This window comes from Zootoca vivipara, chromosome 7 (assembly GCF_965207765.1).
Source record: "Zootoca vivipara chromosome 7, rZooViv2.hap1.1, whole genome shotgun sequence".
In the NCBI taxonomy this organism is placed as follows: Eukaryota; Metazoa; Chordata; class Lepidosauria; order Squamata; family Lacertidae; genus Zootoca; species Zootoca vivipara.
Genome location: NC_142590.1, coordinates 29,991,014 through 30,011,149, shown reverse-complemented (window position 1 = coordinate 30,011,149; position 20,136 = coordinate 29,991,014). Strand labels below are relative to the sequence as shown.

Here is a 20,136-nt window from a genome sequence, read left to right as displayed (position 1 = left end):
ATCTCAAAATTACATATTAATTCAAAGTAACTTAATATTTCTTGTTGCATAAACAAGGTCTTGGGTTATTTACATATGTGACTACTCCATTATACAGGGGCCATCATTTAAGATCCACAAGCTAAACCTCTCTCTCCCAGCTGACATTAACTGTCTAAACCACTACTCATCTAGACCACAAAGCCTACCACACTTTGCTACTTCATCAACTTTGCTACCTCATCAGCCTCCTGCACCCAGCAAAGGCTAAATGTGGGCAGGGGGGCGGTTAAGAATAATTCACTGTTGGATGTTTAGCTGTTGAGGATTCACATGGAAAAGCACTATCTATATACCTTAAAGGTTATATGAGTTCACAAACCTTCCCAACCTCCACCTGTCAAAATGACAAGCAATATATTTATACAGCTAATAATGTATTAAACCTAATTGATGAACCATATTATTTTATTGCGAGAGGGATTCATATACGAAGCCTGATCAGCAGAAGTTCTGTTTGCACAAATGGGGACTTCCACTTGTGCAGGGGGGCTCCCCCTCTCTACACCCCACTGCATGCACCCCAAAATTGACTTGTGGACGTTGAAGAACCCCAACAGCGCACAGGGAGAGAGACGGGATTGTTTCATCTGTGCAAACTGAAATTCACAATGCTGAATTCCATGCAACATTACTAGATTTTACAGATGAGAGTTTTAGAGTAAGTTTAGAAACTGCTACAAGGTAAATTAGCAACGTAAACCAGGTTACTTAATTTGAAGCTTATATAGATTAATCTCTTTTGCAATACTGTGTAACTGCCATGGTAACTAACTGACAATTTATACACCCTGCTATGTACACTAATAACACTATTCTACAGAATAAATTGTATTTAGCATACTAATAAAATGAAGTTTTCACTCAAACGTTGCAATAAAACCTGAAATGTAAAATTCTAATTCTGAATTAGCTTTCAAAAACAAAAACAATGAAATTTTACACTGCAATTCTATACATGTCTATTCAGCAATAAGACCCATCAAGCTAAATGGGGCTTGCTTCTAGATAGACAGATATAAGATTGCAGCCTTAAAGTCAACTTCCTGCTATATTCTCACACTAAAATAATATACTTAAATCAGTTCTTGCAGAATTAAAGTGTCTTCTAAAGAAAACTATTATTTAAATGAAAGGCAGATGTAATAGTACTTGAAAAACTACGGGCTTGAATAACAAACAAAAAGCAGAATCCATGGTTACCATAGTTACACATACTCTTTGTTGTGTTTCAATGCCACATGATCTGATTCAAAGAAATACACATCAGGCTCTTCCTCTTCATCTTCTACAGCATGAAGATTGGCACTCTCTTTGGCAGATGGTAGGGATCCAGTAACAAGTCTAGCCTCTGGGGGTGGTTTACTTAGTCCTTCATCTATATATTCCCCGGAATCACAACTTCTCTCTTTCTCATTCAGAATATCTGTTTTTACAGAAGACCCATTGATATTGGTAATACTTGATTCTACATTCGTTTCAGCGGCACTGTGATTGTTCTCCTCAAGCTGTCCATTTTCTCTACATGGAGAGTTATGTTTAGTAGGGCTACCTTTTGCTGTGCCCACCCTCCATGGTGATGTTCTCAGTGTGTATCTGTGTTCTTGAGGTTCTGACACAGATGCAATTTGAGTGGAAACACAGTCCAAAACAGAAACTGATGGTTCAGGTTCACCTGAGACTGATGTACTGTCATGACAATTGCCCAGGTTGCTGTTGGTTTTTTCAGACTGTTCTTTTGAGGCACTGCTATCACCCACCACGTCTACTTCCTCCTCAGAATCCCTTAATAAAGTTGACTGGATTTCAGAAGAGGACCCCGTACCCGTACCTGACTCATGTGCCTGATTAGTAGTTTCCTCAGGCAAACAGTTGTTTAGTTGTTTGTGGTCCTCTAATGTTAACTGTTCTTGTGAATTTGTGCAAGGCACACTGTGGTCAACAAAACTGTCCTCTTTATTTCTGTTGAGAAAAAATGATGAGTGGGCCAATGAATTTCCATTTTCTGCAACATCTTTTTCCTTAGATGAACAGGAAACAACATTGTTTTGTGCAGTATTCCCATCAGGCTGACAGTTCTCACACTTTGCAGCATTTGGACCTCTCCCATCAACTCCATTGACAGTCTGACAACCTGCAAGTTCTTCGGATACTGAGAAACTGTTAATTTTTTCTGCACAAGCATTCACTTTTTTAACTTCCCTTTTATCACTATCGTCCAATATAAGACATCGACAAGCTCGTTTAGCCCCTGGAGTGACTGCAACATTGTCTGGTACTGAACTCTTGCGTTCCAATCGTTCCTTCCCTGTTTTAGAAGACAACACTTCTTCTGAACTGTTTTGTCCCTCTGAACGCAGGCAGCGCTTAACTCGCTTTAAAACTGGTGAATGAGGTTCCCCTTGTTTCTTCTCACAATTGTCCACAATTTGTTTCTCAACACTATCCTTTTCTGAAGCCGATAGTCCCCTTTTTCGAGGGCTTACCCATGATTCCCTAGAACTTTGCTGTTTCACATCGTTACTTCGTGCACTGTTATTTCCCTTTTGAGTCTGCAGAGATTCTGGTTTTTTCTTTGGTGATCTTGATCTTACTTGTGGAAGAGAAGAAACTTCCTCTGGATGAGCGATGCTACGATTTCTTAAAGTTCGGCCACAAAAATTTTCATCCAAACCATTTAACCCTACTGTTGATCTTGTGACACGAGTAGATCGAGAAGCAGCCATACTATGGCAAGTCCCTAAAGTATGTTCCTCATGATCCACTCATTCCGAAACCTTCAAAGAAAGGTAAATAAAACAATGAGAAAAAGCATTGTCTGTAGTAGAAAATATGCTAACATTTCAATTTTATGACTAAATAAGGATCTCTATTATGGTAGTTTCCTTGTGACAGCAGGGCAATCATCTAAATTTCTTAGCATATGTTAACACTAACTGCTCAATATTGACATTACTATTTATATAGCAGAGGGTCAGAAAAAGGTTTTGACACTAAAGCAGGTTTATAAAATGTAAATCACTTTCTTTCCGCTAAGCCAAACAGAAATGTTACGGTACAAAAACCATTGTTTCTGGCATTAAATGAACAGGAAGGATTTCTAATGCATTTGGAGAACATACAAAAAGGTCCTATCTAGTTTCAACAGTATTTTTCAATTTATAATTTAAAAAAGGACTAAAAATCTACAACTCAAGCAGTGGATCATCTACTTCTACACTCATAACCCAAAAGGATATCCTACGACTAAAGCAGGAGTTGAAAATTTTGTCCAGAGGCATATTGCATGTGACTCCTTGTGCCTATGAGTCCTATGCTGTCCTATGGTGTAATATAAGAAGCCTAAGACCATGTGGGATATCCTATCACATCTTTTCCTTGTGCCAAGGTCAATCCTTGGATAACTGAATTAATGCTTGTGTCAGGAGGAGCTGTTGACAAAAACAAATCAACAAGTCAACAGTGAATGAGTAGAAGATCATACTGTATATGTCTCTAAAACTTGTCTACTGAAAATAGAAATAAAGACTGTGGGAAAATAAAGCAAATGGGGCTAAATAAATTATGCACATTTACTCAGCAGTAAGCCTCATTAAACTTCGTGAAACTTGCTTTAGGGTAAACCTGTACAAGATTGGACTGTTACTATTTTATACCACGGTCTCACTCTAAGTTAAAACGGATAAATATCAAGATGTACTTAATTGATTGAGTCCATGTACAAAACAACTGCACTAAAAACCAAACTTAATGGATGAAATAATTTAGCAGGATAACACTCAATCATAATCAAATGGAACATCAAGGTTTTTTTTAAAAAAAAGCCTAGGAGAAACTAGGACTGGATTCTAAATTCCACTGACTTCAATATCTTATGGAATAAGATGGTAGTTTCTGCTTCATTTTCAGAAGGTTTTATAAGCTAAATAATAAAAACATATTAAGCAACAGACAGGCTCCCTAAACCACTATTGACTTATAAATACCGGTGCTAGATTTATAAGAATTTTGGAATAATAGTGGAAGTAACTTATAAATTTAGGGATCATGGATCTGTACACAGACATAAGCAAAACCAAATTCTAATGTAAAATAAATTATATCCACTTCTAAACTGTCCAAGCTTTAAAGCCATTTCCTATTTTTTCCCATTAAAGAGATGGACTGCTGGGAAAACAAAAGTTGAGGCTCATGATTTCGATCTATATGATATAACTACTCTCATACCCCTTTTCAGGAGAAAAAACTGTGATGAATTATGTCCTTTTAGTGGGAACGAAGTAGGCCCTACAAAAACAACAACAACCCTTGTATATGAATGCAAAGAAAACAGCTAATATAACTCCTTGCAAAAGAAAGGAACATTTGTTTCAAATTATCCAGTTATTTAAGTGTTTTAAAGGAGTATTCTGCTCATCAATGTAAACATGCTTCAAAAGCAAATTCTAAAATACTTAATGCAAATATTTTATTTGGGAGGATGAAATGTTTGTGTTCTTATCTTCCAGAAAGCCATGATATCAAGGAAGCAAAGCCTAGATGAGATAATCCTAAATGTCTGGTGCACGAAGCAGACTATATGGCAAGGATGGACAACAAATGACCCTCCAAATGTTGCTGGACTATTACGTTAACTGGAACTGGTGAGAGTTCAACAACATCTGGAGGGCTACAGGTCCCCATCCCTGCTACATGGAGTCTAACCACACATGGGGAATATTCTTTGTCCGTAAAACTTAGAATATACATTATTCATGAAAATTTGACAAGGGATTCTGAACTAAAGTTACTGGGTTTGGCTATAAGCAAATGCTACGGTGTTTTGATCAAGAAAATAAATTGTTGTACACTTCAAATAGTCTACCCTTAGTAATCAAGCTGTAACTGAATTGGAATTCTGGATTTATCGTGTCACACCTTTCCAACCTTTGCAGTCCCACAACCACTGATGCATTCCATGAAGAATGTAATGACACAGGGAAGACAAGCGTGGCCCAGCCATCTGCATGGTGTTGACTTCTCTGCCAGAAGAACACTTCACTCTGCTTTATAATTGCCAGTTGTCCAGCAACTGCAGGGCTGAAGGGAAGCATAATCTAGCCTGATCCATCAGTCTAAGGACAACTGGGATGTGTGTGCATTGGGGAGGGTAACAAGATACCATCACCACATATAGGCTACCATTAGCCAGCTTCAGGATCTTCATTGCAGAAGCCAGGGCACAAAGATTCAAGTAAATCTCCAAAGATGACATAATTCCCCCATGATAGTCCGTTTTGGAAATGTGGAAGAGACTAGTACGAAAATGAAGTTAAACCCCACTTTAAAGACCCTAAAGATCATCTAGTCCAGGGGTTGTCAACCTGGTCCCTACCATCCACTAGCATGTGTGTCAGGATTCTAGGTGGGTGGTATGGGGTTCTATGGCACAAGCTGAATCCTCCTTCCATCGAGCACTGGTGGGCAGTAAGGAAATTTTACTATCAAGAAAGATGCATTAGTGGGCGGTAGGTATAAAAAGGCTGACTCTAGTCCAACCCTCTGCAATGAAGGAATATGCAGCTGTCCCATATGTGGATCAAACCTACAACCTTGGCATTATCAGCACCATGCACTAACCAACTCTAACATTACATAGCAAAGAGCATGTGAAGGTTCTGCCCTTAGAACCAACTGTTTCCTTCTTTTATTATAATCCATTCTTTTTGAAAGATACCTGATAAATTTAAAGTCTTGGATTGCTTTCTGTCCATAAGGAACAATGCCCAAGTAGAGAAACGATGTGGAATTTATAGGGAAGCTCTATGACACAGAACTGGCAGATACTGTATTAACCAAATTAAAATAAAAACTAGTTTTCATAAAAAGTTAAGACTATACCATAGTAATTCATATTCCACACAATTATATTTTATGAAGGGCTGGTTCAGATATGTTGAGATGTGAAATAACTATCTCCATGCAGGTGTTCTTGGTATAGATACACCCATAAGCAAGCAGCAGCATGTGGATTCCTATGAATCCATAAGCAAGCAGTCACATGTACAGTAATTCCTATGATTGCTAAAAGTATTTCTGAAGCCGTCACAATCATGGCAATCTCAGCAATCATGGGTAACAAGGTACATACATACTGTATCTTCATTTCACAATGTAGAAAAGCACAAATCCCTAGACATCTGTGCAGAGGTAGGTGCTACACGTAATATTTCCCTGAATGGATATAATCGTGTGCTTGATACAACAGTGCTCTCTCAATTACATAATCTTGTTAATACTGTCTTCTGAATCAGCCATTAATTTTCAAAATACTACTATGTCTCCAAAGTAGATGCATCTCAAGCATTTAGTAGCAGAGGGATGCAAAAGACTTAGTTTTTAAATTAAATTATAGATAAAAATAAAATAGAAAGTGGTGACAAAAGAGTTTTAAGTCACCAGCCCTCGAATATTATTTATTTATAAGCCAATTACATATGCTGCTACGGGTGTAAACTGGAAAACCGGTCCTGTGTGCAGAGCAACTATTTTCCTTGGACAAGTAGCTTCCGTAACAATCTTACATGCAGAGAATCATGCAGTCTATGTATGTGGTGCAATGGCTTATGCAATGGCCTGCACATCAATATATAAAAAGGCATGAGCACTATTGTCTTGCACACAAAAACAACACTTTGGATCAAGCCTAGGTCTTCAATTAGTACCAGAGACAAAAAGCAGGGTAGTGTGACATAATAATGCTAAGAAAGCAATACGAACCACATCCAACAACTTCCAGTTCCCAGGAGTACACTCTGCGCCAGGTAACTAGTGCCACCTCCCAGAATTATAAAGCATAGCAGGCAGCCTACTACAGAAACTGGGTGTAACATATGTCTGAAGTTGTTACAGTTGTACCTCGGGTTACGAACACCTCGGGTTACGAACACCTCGGGTTATGAACTGCGCAAACCCGGAAGTATTTTCGGCCACGATCGCGGTCTGCGCATGCGCAAAGCGCGAAAATAGCGCTTTGCGCATGCGCAAAATGGCCGTTCGGGTTACGAACTTTTCGGGTTACGAACTGCGACCTGGAATGGATAGTGTTCGTAACCCGAGGTACTACTGTACTTTGCTAAACTTCTCTACAGTATACTCAGTCTGTTCCAATACATTTTTCGTTGTACAGAAAAGCTCAAAATGATTTTAACAGCCACAAGTCTAAAAATCCTGGCAATGTAACTCCTTTCTAAAAAGTGACTAATCTCATGCAAGAAATGCAGCCTTTCTTCTTAACATACCATGCCTTTAAATATTAGAGTTAAACAGCAGGCAATACAGATTATCAATTATGATCCAAACAAATTAAAGCTTATACAACGCCATACACTGGGGATCTTCCTTGGGATAGGTATAAAAAGAGATTCTATTTCCACTAAAAATGAAACAGAACAAAGATAAACAGGTTGCCACCTTAAGTAAATTATGGCACTATGTAGATTGAAGAAATATCTGGATTATATTACATTGCATTATAAATTCTAGCAAACAAGTGAAACCTGAAACAAATTTTTCAGTGCATCCTCATCTCCTAACAGGAATGATCCAGGCAGGGGTTCTTGCTAGGCAGGCATGACCTCCTCCAGGATTCCAAAAGCTACAAAGAGCTCCTAACTCAGGGCATTCCTCTTCTCTACTAGTCCTGTGCGATATCTGGTTTTCAACATTTTGGTAGATCACTAGCTAAACATCATCATACAGTGGTACCTCGGAACTCGAATGGCTCCATTCTCAAAAATTTCAGCTCCCAAACGCCAAAAACCCGGAAGTGCTCCGGTTTTCAAACGTTCCTCGAAACATGAAAGTCCGATGTGGCTTCTGCTGTGCAAAAAACAGAGCTGTCGGCCAATCAGAACCTGTGCCTTGGAACTTGAACATTTCGGAAGTCAGACAGTCTTCCAGAACAGATTACGTTCGAGTTCTGAGGTACCACTGTATACTGATATATCATGATTGATGTCTGAAATAAGGATGTAAGTATATAGAGGCAAACAGTAGAGCTGGGTAATACAGTCATACCTCGGGTTATGAATGCTTCGGGTTGCGGATCACGCCAAACCCGGAAGTACCGGAATGGGTGGCTTCCAGGTTTCGGCGCTAACGCATGCGCAGAAGTGCAAAATGACATCATGTGCATGTGCAGACGTGCCGAATCGTGTCATGCGCGTGCGCAGACGGGGTGCTTCAGGATACGAACGCTGCGGGTTGCGAACGTGCCTCCCGCATGGATCACGTTCACAACCAGAGGTATGACTGTATCTGGTTTTCAACATCGCAATTTATCACCATGTCTGAAATAAAGATGGAGCTATTCTAGAGGGACTGGCTGGCCTCATGGTTTTCCTGCATCGTGATTTTTGCATAGTGCATGTGTGTACACACACAGAGAGAGAGAGATTTATGGTATATTGCTGGGGCAAAAATTATGAAACTGATATAACTATATAGACTTCAAACCAGTTTTGAATGATATATTGATATATCGCCTAGCCCTATTCTCCACCATACACCCACACATTTTATTTTCCAACTGGTACAGTGGTACCTTGTTTTGAGTCTGGGATCCATTCCAGAGCCCTGGAAGCCTCCATGAAAGGGACACTCGACAAAGCGCCGCTCTGTGCATGCGCACAGAGCGGTTTGCACTTCTGTGCATGTGGCAAACCCAGAAGTAGCCTGTTCCGGTACTTCCGGGTTTGCTGCGGACGTTCGCCGAACGTATTACTGTACTCAATTTCCAATGGTTTCTGAGCATGGGGTTGGAGTTTTCTGCCCCTTGGTTCTGCATGGTTCCCCTGAGCATGTCAATATATATTCTCCTTGTTTTTCAGTGGACCCATGTTCCCTCCGTATCTGTCAGCACTCACCACCTGAGTTTCAGCGGCATGCAGAGTCACTGATTAACCCAGTGATTTACAAAATACGCGAGTTTACTTGCACCGATATATATACACAGACTCCTAACATGTTCCAAATAGTTAGGAGTACTGCAGAAGTCAATCATTTATTCTATACTAATGGTCAACAATGGTAATTCAATATTATTATTATTTTTTTAACAATGTATACAGTACTTTTTCACAAATGTTCAAAGGCAGTTTACAGAAATCAAGATACCACAAAATAAAATAAAACTACAACCTAAAAACAAGACAAAATGTCTAATTATAAAATATCATAATTATTTACTAGAGGATATATCACATCCCAGGGGTGTCTGGTTTCAGACTTCAAAAGATTCACCCATACACTGGAGAAGAAAGTGGTTCATAATACTAAATATTCGTTCATTTTTTATACATGTAGGTTTCACTACCTGAACATAATGCGTTCTCAGGAAATTGTTTGTTGGGTGAGCGTTCGCATAATGAGTCAATTGATTCCTATGTAACAATTTCTAATGTGTCCCCAACCACTAAATTTTGACCCCAAAATGACAAGAAAATCTGGGAAAAACCCAGGAAAACATTCTGAAACTTTCAAAATGCAAACAAGGAAGGGAAAAAAATGCTCTCTTATTTTTCTGAGTTCTCCCCCTCCCTCCTTCCCACCATGGTTTCTGCTGAAATGGCTTCCGAGGACCAGCAAAATGCAAAAAGTTAATCTTGTTTAAGACTGCTTACAGTCCTGCATGCAGGTCTGGCTGTTTGGATATCTGATTCTACAGCAAGTTTTGGATACTAATTGCTTGTGTTTGGATAAGTGAATTTTTGTATAATATGCATTTGGATAGCGGGACCTGTATGTATATGTAAGTTGACAGGTGTGTGTGTGTGTGTGTGTGTGTGTGTGTGTGTATGTGTGTGTGTGTGTGTGTGTGTGTATATATATATATATATATATATATATATATATATATATATCGTATCACAAAATGTTTGGTGTTTAAATCTAACTGGTCATTAGAATAAATGCAGTAACATTTAAAAGATTTAATTGTACAATAAACCACAATAATTTTAAACAAATATATTTCAATTATTTCCTACCATTGCAAAAATGAATAGAATATGAACTTCTCTTCTGAGCTTTGAGGAATTCCAGTGTAGCTCCACTAAGCTTAATAGTCACCATTGCTAACGTCCATGATGCATGCCAGACATCATTTTCAAGCAATTTACATTTCTTTTAACAAGGATACTGTAAAAAAGAGACAACAGAATTAAGAAAAAGTCAGTGTATTTACTCTCCATATGGCATGGCATACGACAACCTTCAAAGTATTCACTCTTTCCTATTTGCAAACAATGTAGGTTAAAAAGGAGTATTGGGGGGGACTTTTTAGGATGGTTCTACACTAACCTACAGGGCCAATTCCAAAATGTGGTCCCATGGGATTTCTGCTTTACCCCACAGCATATTTGCTGATCCCACAAGGTTCCATCTTATCCCCATGGTGTTAAATATCTATTTGAATCTGCTAAGTGAAGTAGTTCAAGGAGTTGGAGTGTATTGCCATCCATTTACAAATGATACAAAGCTCCATTTGACATTCTCTTCAGAGCCTGGTGGGAATAGACAAGTGTCTGGATGCAGAAGTAGAATGGGCGGGGGCAAACAAACTGAGATTCAATCCAGATAAAACTGGCAGAATTTGTAAGAGGTTCCTCAGCCTGAATGAGTGGGATTCAACACTGCCTTAGAATGACCAAGGACCAAGGCTGAGGTTGCCACTAGAACCATCATTTTCATTGAAGGTTCAAGTGGCACATGTGGCACTGAATGCCTTCTAACAGTTTAGGATGGTATTCATTAGGACATCAAATGCAGGCGGATAATCTAGTTGATAATCCACTAGTTGAAAAGCAGTGCTCTATATTATCACAATCATGCTTTAATTGTTACAGCAATCAGTTAGCATGGATACTTGGTGTGTGGCGGTATGGGTATGGGTATGGGTGTATTTATACATACAGTACATGTGTTTTTTCCTAGAGTGAACTTGTTCAATTCACCAAAACACAGTATTTTTATCTTCCTATTACATTTATAATAGTCTTAAACCAACAAAAACCTCTCACTACAGGAGAAAAACATGGCATTTGGCCTCTCAGACTATCACACAAACAGAAAAGCAGTTATCTCTAGCAATATCTTTAGCAAGGAGACCAAAATTCCCTGCAATTCCTCTAATAAGTAGCCTCATTAGAGAGAAAGCCTCTCACTATCATATGACTATTCCCAGAGAGACTCTTGCCAAAGATACTATCATTTCCTAAGTGGTGTGAAATATACATAAATCACAGATTTGATAGTTGAGGAGGAAGCATTATTTTTTCACATGTCCATAAATGGATTGTTTTGATTCTGTTTTCCTTACCACCAATTAGCAAAGGTAGCCTCCATGCTACCTAGAGTAGCATAAATACTGTACATTGCTGCCTCTAGTTACGTACTTAATTCATTCCGGAGGTCCATTCTTAACCTGAAACTGTTCTTAACTAGAGGTGTGCTTTTCCTCTTGCTGCCACTGCACCGGCACACAGTTTCCATTCTCATCCTGGGTCAAAGTTCTCAACTCAAGGTAACTCTTCCAGGTTAGTGGAGTTTGTAACCTGAAACATTTGTAACCTGAGGCATTTATAACTCGAGGTAACACTGTAAATCACACAACATGGCATTCCTTGTATTGCTAGTACAACAGGTTCCAATATATTCACCCCAATAATGTGTAGAAGGCTTTCTCCTCTTTTCAGTATTCAGCATAGTCAAAACCATGACTAACAAACTTCCTGCTTTTATCAGACATATCACAGGTAGCACAAACACCACAAATTTGTGCCATGCCAGGACAGGGGTATGGCATAGAACTAAGCCAGTATTCTACTATCCCAGTGTACCTCTCCCTGCTCCCCAGCCAGGCCCGGCTCTAGGTGCAGTCCCGGTGGCGCGGGGCGCCAGGCCGGCAGGGGGGCGCTGCACGGCGAAGCCGCGCGGAACCGTGCTGCCGCTGCGAGGGCGGGGGCACCGGAGCGATCTCTGCGCCCAACCTGCTCGAGACGGCCCTGTCCCCAGCTTAGAGACTAAAGGCAAAGCTACATCAAGGCATATGGGGCTACCCAAGTACACAGTGCGCACTAGAACTGTGTAAGTTTGGAAATACTGTAATAAGCTACAGTTCTTGAAAGTCATGTGAGTTTTTAAAAACACCCTTTCTGTTACTTCTCAATTCATTTAATATGCAAAAGCATAACTTGCCTAATTCAACAGGTATTTATTACTTTATTGTTGTTGTTTGGAAGGGGGAAATCCCTAGTTTTCATGCTTCATCAATATGAAGAGTATAGATAAAGTAAGGTTTGCTTCATCACCTTCAAGAGCAAGAGTCTACAATATTCTCCTGGAAGTAATGTGCATAACGGTTGCTGGCAAAAACTTGATAACTACATTTTTACACCAAGTCAGATGAGGAAATAAGTTGTGAACTGTCAATGGATGGTTTTGGTTTACAACTAACATGGATGGCCAACTTGTGTATTCTCAAGAATCACTATTTTATTTATACTTAATGAATTTCTAAATCAGCCCAGAGAAGCTCATTGACAGGATTACAACCAATGCCTCTTCTATATATCCTAAGGTAAAGAGCAGCCGTTACTGGAAGAGTTTATCTATATAATCTATTATTATAATCCAAAAATCAGAACCTGGAAAGACAACAGATGAGAATGGAACAAATCAAGGATCGGGAACCTAAGTGCATCACTTTTGCTTTTGTACCCACTGCTGGGCAAGATAGGTTTATACAGGAGTAATGGTGGGCTGGGATTAGTCACATTCTGGCAATGTAGCTGGCACTCCTTAAGATTGCCTGGGGGATTTTTTTCTAAAATATGCTCATCCTATGGTAGTGCTCTGTTTCAAAAGATAGTTTTGTGTCATACATTCTAAATGTGAGAGAAGGAAGGGGGAAAATAAACATTATTTGCCATAATAAACCAACATAAGAAATCAATCATCCAAATTCCACACACTTTAAAAGTTGAACTAGAGTTTAATTCAATTCCAGCCTCTTTTGCCAGAGACTCAATAGTATAGTTATACCTCGGGCTACGGCCGCTTCAGGTTGCATTTTTTCATGTTAAGAGCACGGCAAACCCGGAAGTGTTTACTTCCAAGTTTTGCTGCGCACGCATGCACAGAAGTGCTCTACCGCGCTTTTGCGCATGTGCAAAAGCGCTGCTCTAGTTATAGACTTTCCATGGTGCAAATGGCACCCTGGAACGGATTGAGTCCATAACTAGAGGTACCACTGTAACTCATTTGATCTTACAAAACATCTAAGTATTTTTTAGTTACATTTTCATGCCTTTGTGTGATTCAGTGGGCATTTATGATTTTTTAAAACTCATGTCAAAGTTTCACTTTCAGCAATGTTATCATAACAAACTGGCTATTCTTTGTTTTGCTTTGTATTTTCCCCAAAACAAATGTAAACGTATATGTAAATGTAAACCAACATAAGAAATCAATCATCCAAATTCCACACACTTTAAAAGTTGAACTAGAGTTTAATTCAATTCCAGCCTCTTTTGCCAGAGACTCAATAGTATAGTTATACCTCTGGCTACGGCCGCTTCAGGTTGCATTTTTTCATGTTAAGAGCACGGCAAACCCGGAAGTGTTTACTTCCAAGTTTTGCTGCGCACGCATGCACAGAAGTGCTCTACCGCGCTTTTGCGCATGTGCAAAAGCGCTGCTCTAGTTATAGACTTTCCATGGTGCAAATGGCACCCTGGAACGGATTGAGTCCATAACTAGAGGTACCACTGTAACTCATTTGATCTTACAAAACATCTAAGTATTTTTTAGTTACATTTTCATGCCTTTGTGTGATTCAGTGGGCATTTATGATTTTTTAAAACTCATGTCAAAGTTTCACTTTCAGCAATGTTATCATAACAAACTGGCTATTCTTTGTTTTGCTTTGTATTTTCCCCAAAACAAATGTAAACGTATATCAAATAGCCATTAGCAACGTTCTGAGAAACATTCCTCACAGGTGCAATATCATAGCAAGGGAACACACTGACATTTTATTGACATCTTTTAAGATACTTTAATATCAAACTTATTAATATTAGCTGAGACTCTGGAGACCTATATATGTTTTCAGAAGGCTGAAATCCTAAGTACAGTTACTTGGGAGTAGCTTCCATTAAATACACAAGCTATAAAAAGTTGAGAGAACAATGCAATAGCCAAGGCCAAGAACTGCTGCAGCAACAAATAACTACTTAGGATAGAGTACAATAACTTGTTTATGAAAATTATACAATGAGAGCTACAAAGTGCTTTTCTACAGTACAAAGTGAAATAAAGAAAGCAAAAATATCTTGTAGGAATTGAAGCCTAACCACCACCAATCCAAACATTTTCAGTGAACCTGGGTTAAGAAACATAGGAATTATTATATGCATTTGTATGTAACCTTGCATTGGCTCCTAAAGATCCACTCTTCCACAGAAAAAAGAGTGGGAAAAGAGCAAATTGGACTGAAGAAGTACGGTAGGGGAATGAGATACTTAACACCATCTCCCCTCTCAAATTTCTTCCCCTATTCTGCAAGGTGAATACTATGTGTGTTTGCAAAGAAAAACATATCTAGAACAATATTGTGTTGGTGGGTCAAACTTAGATAGCATACCAACACTGTATGACACTTATTTAAAGAATTCGGCTAGCTTTTAGAACTCTAGCATTCTCAGCATTCCACTATATCAGGCATCCCCGACCTGCAGCCCTCCAGATGTTTTGGCCTACAGCAGAAATAGAACTGCAGTTACTGGTAAGTATACTTGCTAATGAAGCTACTGTAAAAGGAATGCAATCTGCAAATTCAAGTTGAACAAAAAAATTGTGCTACTGAAATCCAGTCCTCAAAATACTTAATTTGCAACTAATATGCAACATGTGCGAAAGTTAAAATACATTGCAAAGAGAAAATGAATTATTTTGAACTTCCCTCACAAACTTTATATAAAATTATACTAGGCATATTTTGTTTGTCAGAGGTAAAATCCCAATCCCAGGAAACAAAGATCTCAAAAGTACAAGATAATACAAATGATCTTGTTAAAAAAATCACATTAAAACTTGTTAGGGGATGGAGCAAAAGAACTGTTTGGGGGGGGTAGTGCTTAAAAATGGAAAGTGTAATGCTGGTGGTCAACAAAAGAGGTTTTAGGACTCTCTCAAGGCACATCTTAAAAAATGTAGTATGAACACAAACAACTGGGAAACACTGGCCTGCAAGCGCTGCAACTGGAGAACAGCCTTTACCAAAAGGTGTCATGGACTTTGAAGACGCTCGAACTCAGGAGGAAAGGAAGAAATGTTCTAAGAGGAAGTGGAAGGACATGTGGATCCAGAATTGACCTCCACAGTCACTTGCAAACTCACTGTTAAGACAGTGTTCATGAAAGGTATAGTAATCTTACTCGGCTATGAGTAAGAGCAAAGGAGATTAACAATCCAGGACAAACCGGGTTGACTGTGCAAGTTTACAGAGGAATGCACAACCCTGCACAAGCGGTACCTAAAACAAAGATTTGTAATGAATCGCAGCATGTACTTTGCAGGCAAAAACCCATTTCATCAAAGAAAATGGTGTCTACAAGTAGAACCATGTGGCTCTGCAGATGTTCCTAGACTCAGATCAGGCTGTCAGCATGGCCAGGGAGTTGTAACACAGTAACATCCGCAGGGCCACAGGCTCCCATCGTCTTCTACTTAAAATCTACTGTGGGTAATATCCTGCTCGGCAGTCAACAGCCAGTGCTGCAAAATATGCTTTCATATTCAATAATGTACTCTGTCAATCTGCTTACCTTTGCTTTTTCTAGAATACCTTATGGCCTTAAAAAAAAGTTTGATAACCAAACTTGTGAAGCAGTGCAGCAGAGAACAGGATTGGCAAACAGGGCTCCAAATTAGGGGATGTTGCGTGGTGTTTGTTTTGCTGGGTCTAGTTTTCCTAAGGAACTTCCCTTGCAGGCCAAATTGTCTCCCAAAGATGATCGTGTCAGTTACAAGTCCGTTAGCACATAACAGCCAATACTATAAGATACTCAGCTAAGGCAAGTGGGAAGTAGCTACCGTATGTGGTCCTGACTAAGGTATTTTGAACCAAAGGTGGGTATTGGAGGTGGTCGAACTTTGCGGGAAGAGGTTACATGGAACAGTTTTAAAGGGCTGAGGAGCCAAGTGGGCTGACCCAAGAAGCATCAATAAAAAGGTGGTATGGGGGCGCCCTCAAGACTATGTGGGAACCTGTGGTGAGAACCTAAGACGCGGGGGGGGGGGCGCCACGGAGCGTCAGTTTCGACTGTGGGAAAGGCGCAGGGGGGAGGGGAGGAGCCCGACGCGCACAAAACTCTCGCAGGTCTAACTCCCCGTGACGTTCAGCCCCGCCCCCACGCGCGTCGTCGGACTTAAAGAGGCCGGGCCTAAAGGAGCTCACGGCGCGCCGCCCCCTCTCTCTCTCCCTCCCACCCACCTCGCTTCCCGGTTGCCCGTTACCATTATTACCCATCACTCTCAGCGCAGCGCCGCCATCCTGCCTCCGGCCAGCTCCCACGGGAACTAGGGCTGACCTCGCGAGAACTCCCACCTCAACGCGCGCACAACCCTCGCCCAGACTCCTGCGAGCCCAACATGGCGGAAGCGTCGCGCACGTGTCCGCGTGTCCCAGATATACTGTATATACACAACAGCGCCCGCAGTACGCCGTGCGCGCTCCCCCGCGCACGTGGAAGATGGAAGAGAGGGAGAGTAAAATGGTCAAAGGCTGAGGGAAAGGAGCGGTTACGTCGACGCGCACGCGCACGACGCACCCTTCGGTTCAGCAGCTGAGATTCGAACGAGGCGCGCGAGCCGCCTCCTCTCCCGCTCCCGCACGCGCAGGTCACATGGGGATATAATACCTCCCCCTCCTCCTCTTGTTCGCGCTCTCTCCCTCTCCGCGCTCCTTCTCCCGGTCCCCTCCCCTCACCCGCTGCACCATCCGGGTCTCTCCAGTTTCACACCCCCACCCCCCGCGCTCGCCCCGAGGGAGGCGGCCTGACCTGGTTGCTGAGAGACGCGAAACTCAGCCCGGTGGGACCGAAGCAGCGGCTTCTTGCTCACTTCGGTCCCTCTCGGCGGCAGCCGCATCAGACGTCAGCGCTCGCTCGCTCGCTCATCCGCCGCCCCCCCCCTCACACACAACCCAACGGCCGCTTGACTCCCTTCAGCGCCGCGCGGCGGCGGCTCCGCTTCCGCTTCCTTCTCTGTCTCCCTCCCTCACCCGCCTCCCCCCCCCAGCCCCATTCCCTGCGCAGCCCGCGAGTGGGGGCCGCTCCCTGCAGCTCCGCCTGCTGGTAAACGCTGGGAGGCGACAGAGGTGGGAAAGAGGCTCGGGACGGAGCCGCCCTGGAGCCGGTGGGATGAGCGGTTGGGGCTCTTCGTAACTCTTGCCAGTGGCCTGTTTTCAGTATTACCAGCCACCCCCACCCCCCAAGAACCTGGAAGCACCCCAAGATGGCAGATATTTGGGGCGAGAATCCTCCCACTGCGCCGCAGTTTTGTATCCACCAGAAGTCTCTCTTGGCCCCCCCCCCCGCCATCAGGTGGGTTATGGAATGGGATGGGTACTTTTTTTGACGAAAATGGGGCAGAGGCGTCTCCTACTATTAACATAGGAGCCGAAATATGTTGATAGGCATTGCCATTCATATAGTGTGCACGCACCCTGTCCTGTGTGACGGGGCTTTCCTCCCCCCTACCCCAATATTTTATTCAAGTTGGCACCCCTGTCCATGAGCCACTTCCAGTGGGGCTTCGTTGAAACCGAAGTCTCTGTTGCCACAAGGGAACATCTGGTTGCTCATTTAGGCAGGCACAACTGGAAATCACCCGCTGATTTGAGAGAAATGCCTGTTTTGGATAGCTCCGTAATAACAGGGAATGTTGCCAAAATGGTGATGAGATGATGCTCGCCGCTTTATTGCAGAGTTAGATATTAACTAGTTTGTCCCGATTAACCGGCTCTTATTGTTTGGGATTATGAAAGTCCGGGTTTAAAGTACTTGGTGTCTGCAAGTTGGTGTCTGCAAGTTTTGCCCCCAGAGGAAATATTGCCACATGATATAGAATCATACAATTGTAGAGTTGGAAGGAAGCACAAGGGTCATTAATAATAATAATAATAATAATAATCTAGTATTTATTCCCCAGCCACTCTGGGCGTCTTACAACATAATGTACTGTATTTTTCCGTGTATTGGAAAAAGGTTTTTTGACTCAAAAAATCACGTCAAAAAACAGTGGTTGTCCAATACACTGATAGTGGCATGGGGGGGGCAAGCAAGGCGCCACCAGCCACCCCCCAAAATAGGGGGGGCTTATACATGGGGGTGTCCTATAGACGGAAAAATACAGTATATAAAACATAGTAAAATATCAAACATTAAAAACCTCCCATTACATGTTGTCCAACCCCTTGCATTGCAGGAATCTTTTGCCCAATGTGGGGCTTGAACCCACAACCTCGAGTTTCATGCTCCTATTGACTGAGCTGTCACCAGTAAATGGTGGTGTATAGCAGGGGTCACCGGCCTTTCTGGATGAGTGGCACGTAGAGTATTGAGGGAGTGCTGGGAGTACCTGTCACAAAATACTACCATGGTGAAGCTTTTCCCCAAACTGTATTTACATACTGTAAGAGTTTAAGCTGTTGAACTCCTGCCTGCCAGGCACCTCAGGTGTGTAATTTGTTCCACCATAAAATTAGGTGGCCTCACTGTTAAGTTGCACATCATCGCTCCCAAAGTAGCAATATTGATCCTATCAGCCTGAAAGTGAGGCAGGACTTCTAACCTGGAACCATACACATGCACCTTTTACATGGGTTGCTACCATTTCAGCTACTTTCTGCTGTTCACATAGATCTAGCTATGCATCCTTCTGTAGTAGAATACCCTCTTCCAATAATTTTTTCCCGTAACAATTGAAATTAAACAACTGTGTTTTTCAGGATTTGTTAATACATTTCCAGAAAAACAACTATTGAATTTTACAGTTAATTCAGTTGTTAAATACAGACCTATCTACAAAAAGGGTGTCAATGCAACTCTAGTGCTGTTCTGCTGTTGCTTTCCTCACTTATGAAGTTTTCTGGTTTTAATTAGAACAGATGGTCACAGAGAGTAGAACTAGACATACTGGGCAGTATCCAGCTAAATAGCTCCACTACTGCAAGAACTTTGCTGTTTGATAAAACTTCACCTCTCCATGACCCCCCCAACTGTTCATTAAATATTTGCTGGGGGGGTGTCCTCCCAACCCTCCAGAGCAGATTTAGGGGGTGTGCAGGAGAGAAGGCAGGGAAGTTCCATTATACTGTACAGCTAAAAGTTAGCAGAGTGGTTTTATTGGATAGCGTCTACTTCAAATAGCTCATGATTTAAAAATACACAGTGACTCTGTGACACTTGTTTGGCTGCTGCTTTTGTAGGGAAAAACCTCACACTACAATACTATATCACTTTAATTTATTTAATATAGATTAGATATTACTGGGCAATAGAAAGCAAGGCATTACATCTGTTGGGACATTTAGTTAGAACATGCATCTACACTTTGCATCAATCTGTTTACTCTTCCTCTCTTCAGATTGCCTCTTTACTAAGGAACTTCATTGTTTGTATTTATTTGTCTGAAAAGAAGCTATTGAAGTAGCCTTTAGAATGGCAGAAGTGTGGTACTGTACTGTGACCCATACAGCTCTCCCCACCACCACCAAATATACTGTTACATAAATGAAAAACCTAGCATTTGGGGTTCCATGACTTCAAACACACAAAATTGCAGGTTGAAAATGCAAATTGCTATGTTTGGATGCTGATGAACGCTTGTGTCATGAAATTAATTAATAGAAGCTTTGATGCTTACAATAAACCATTCTGGCATCATTTTAGTCTCTTGTATTTGGTCTGTGTTCTCATTCAGTAGTATCATCTACCTAAACCAATTCTACTTTAAAGTCAATAAAAAAGTATGCATTACAACTTTTTCTTA

At 41.3% G+C, this 20,136-nt stretch overlaps 1 protein-coding gene across 14 annotated transcripts in view; it reads right to left on the bottom strand.

The window, feature by feature from the left end:
* Positions 1–17,367, bottom strand: part of ZZZ3 (zinc finger ZZ-type containing 3) — a 40,093-nt gene extending 22,726 nt beyond the window's left edge. For 4 of the 14 annotated variants that reach the window (XM_035121625.3, XM_035121627.3, XM_035121629.3 and 1 more), the window contains exons 1-3: positions 17,145–17,367; positions 10,068–10,218; positions 1,258–2,816 (exon numbers count right to left, since the gene is read on the bottom strand). In XM_035121625.3, the coding sequence (XP_034977516.1) occupies positions 1,258–2,765 (1,508 nt within the window). In that variant the 5' untranslated portion in view covers positions 2,766–2,816; positions 10,068–10,218; positions 17,145–17,367. Of the gene's footprint in view, positions 1–1,257; positions 2,817–10,067; positions 10,219–16,599; positions 16,665–17,144 lie in introns of those variants that run through there. The other 10 variants (XM_035121624.3, XM_088673207.1, XM_088673209.1 and 7 more) reach the window with 4 other exon arrangements.
* Between the last annotated feature and the right edge of the window lie 2,769 nt (positions 17,368–20,136).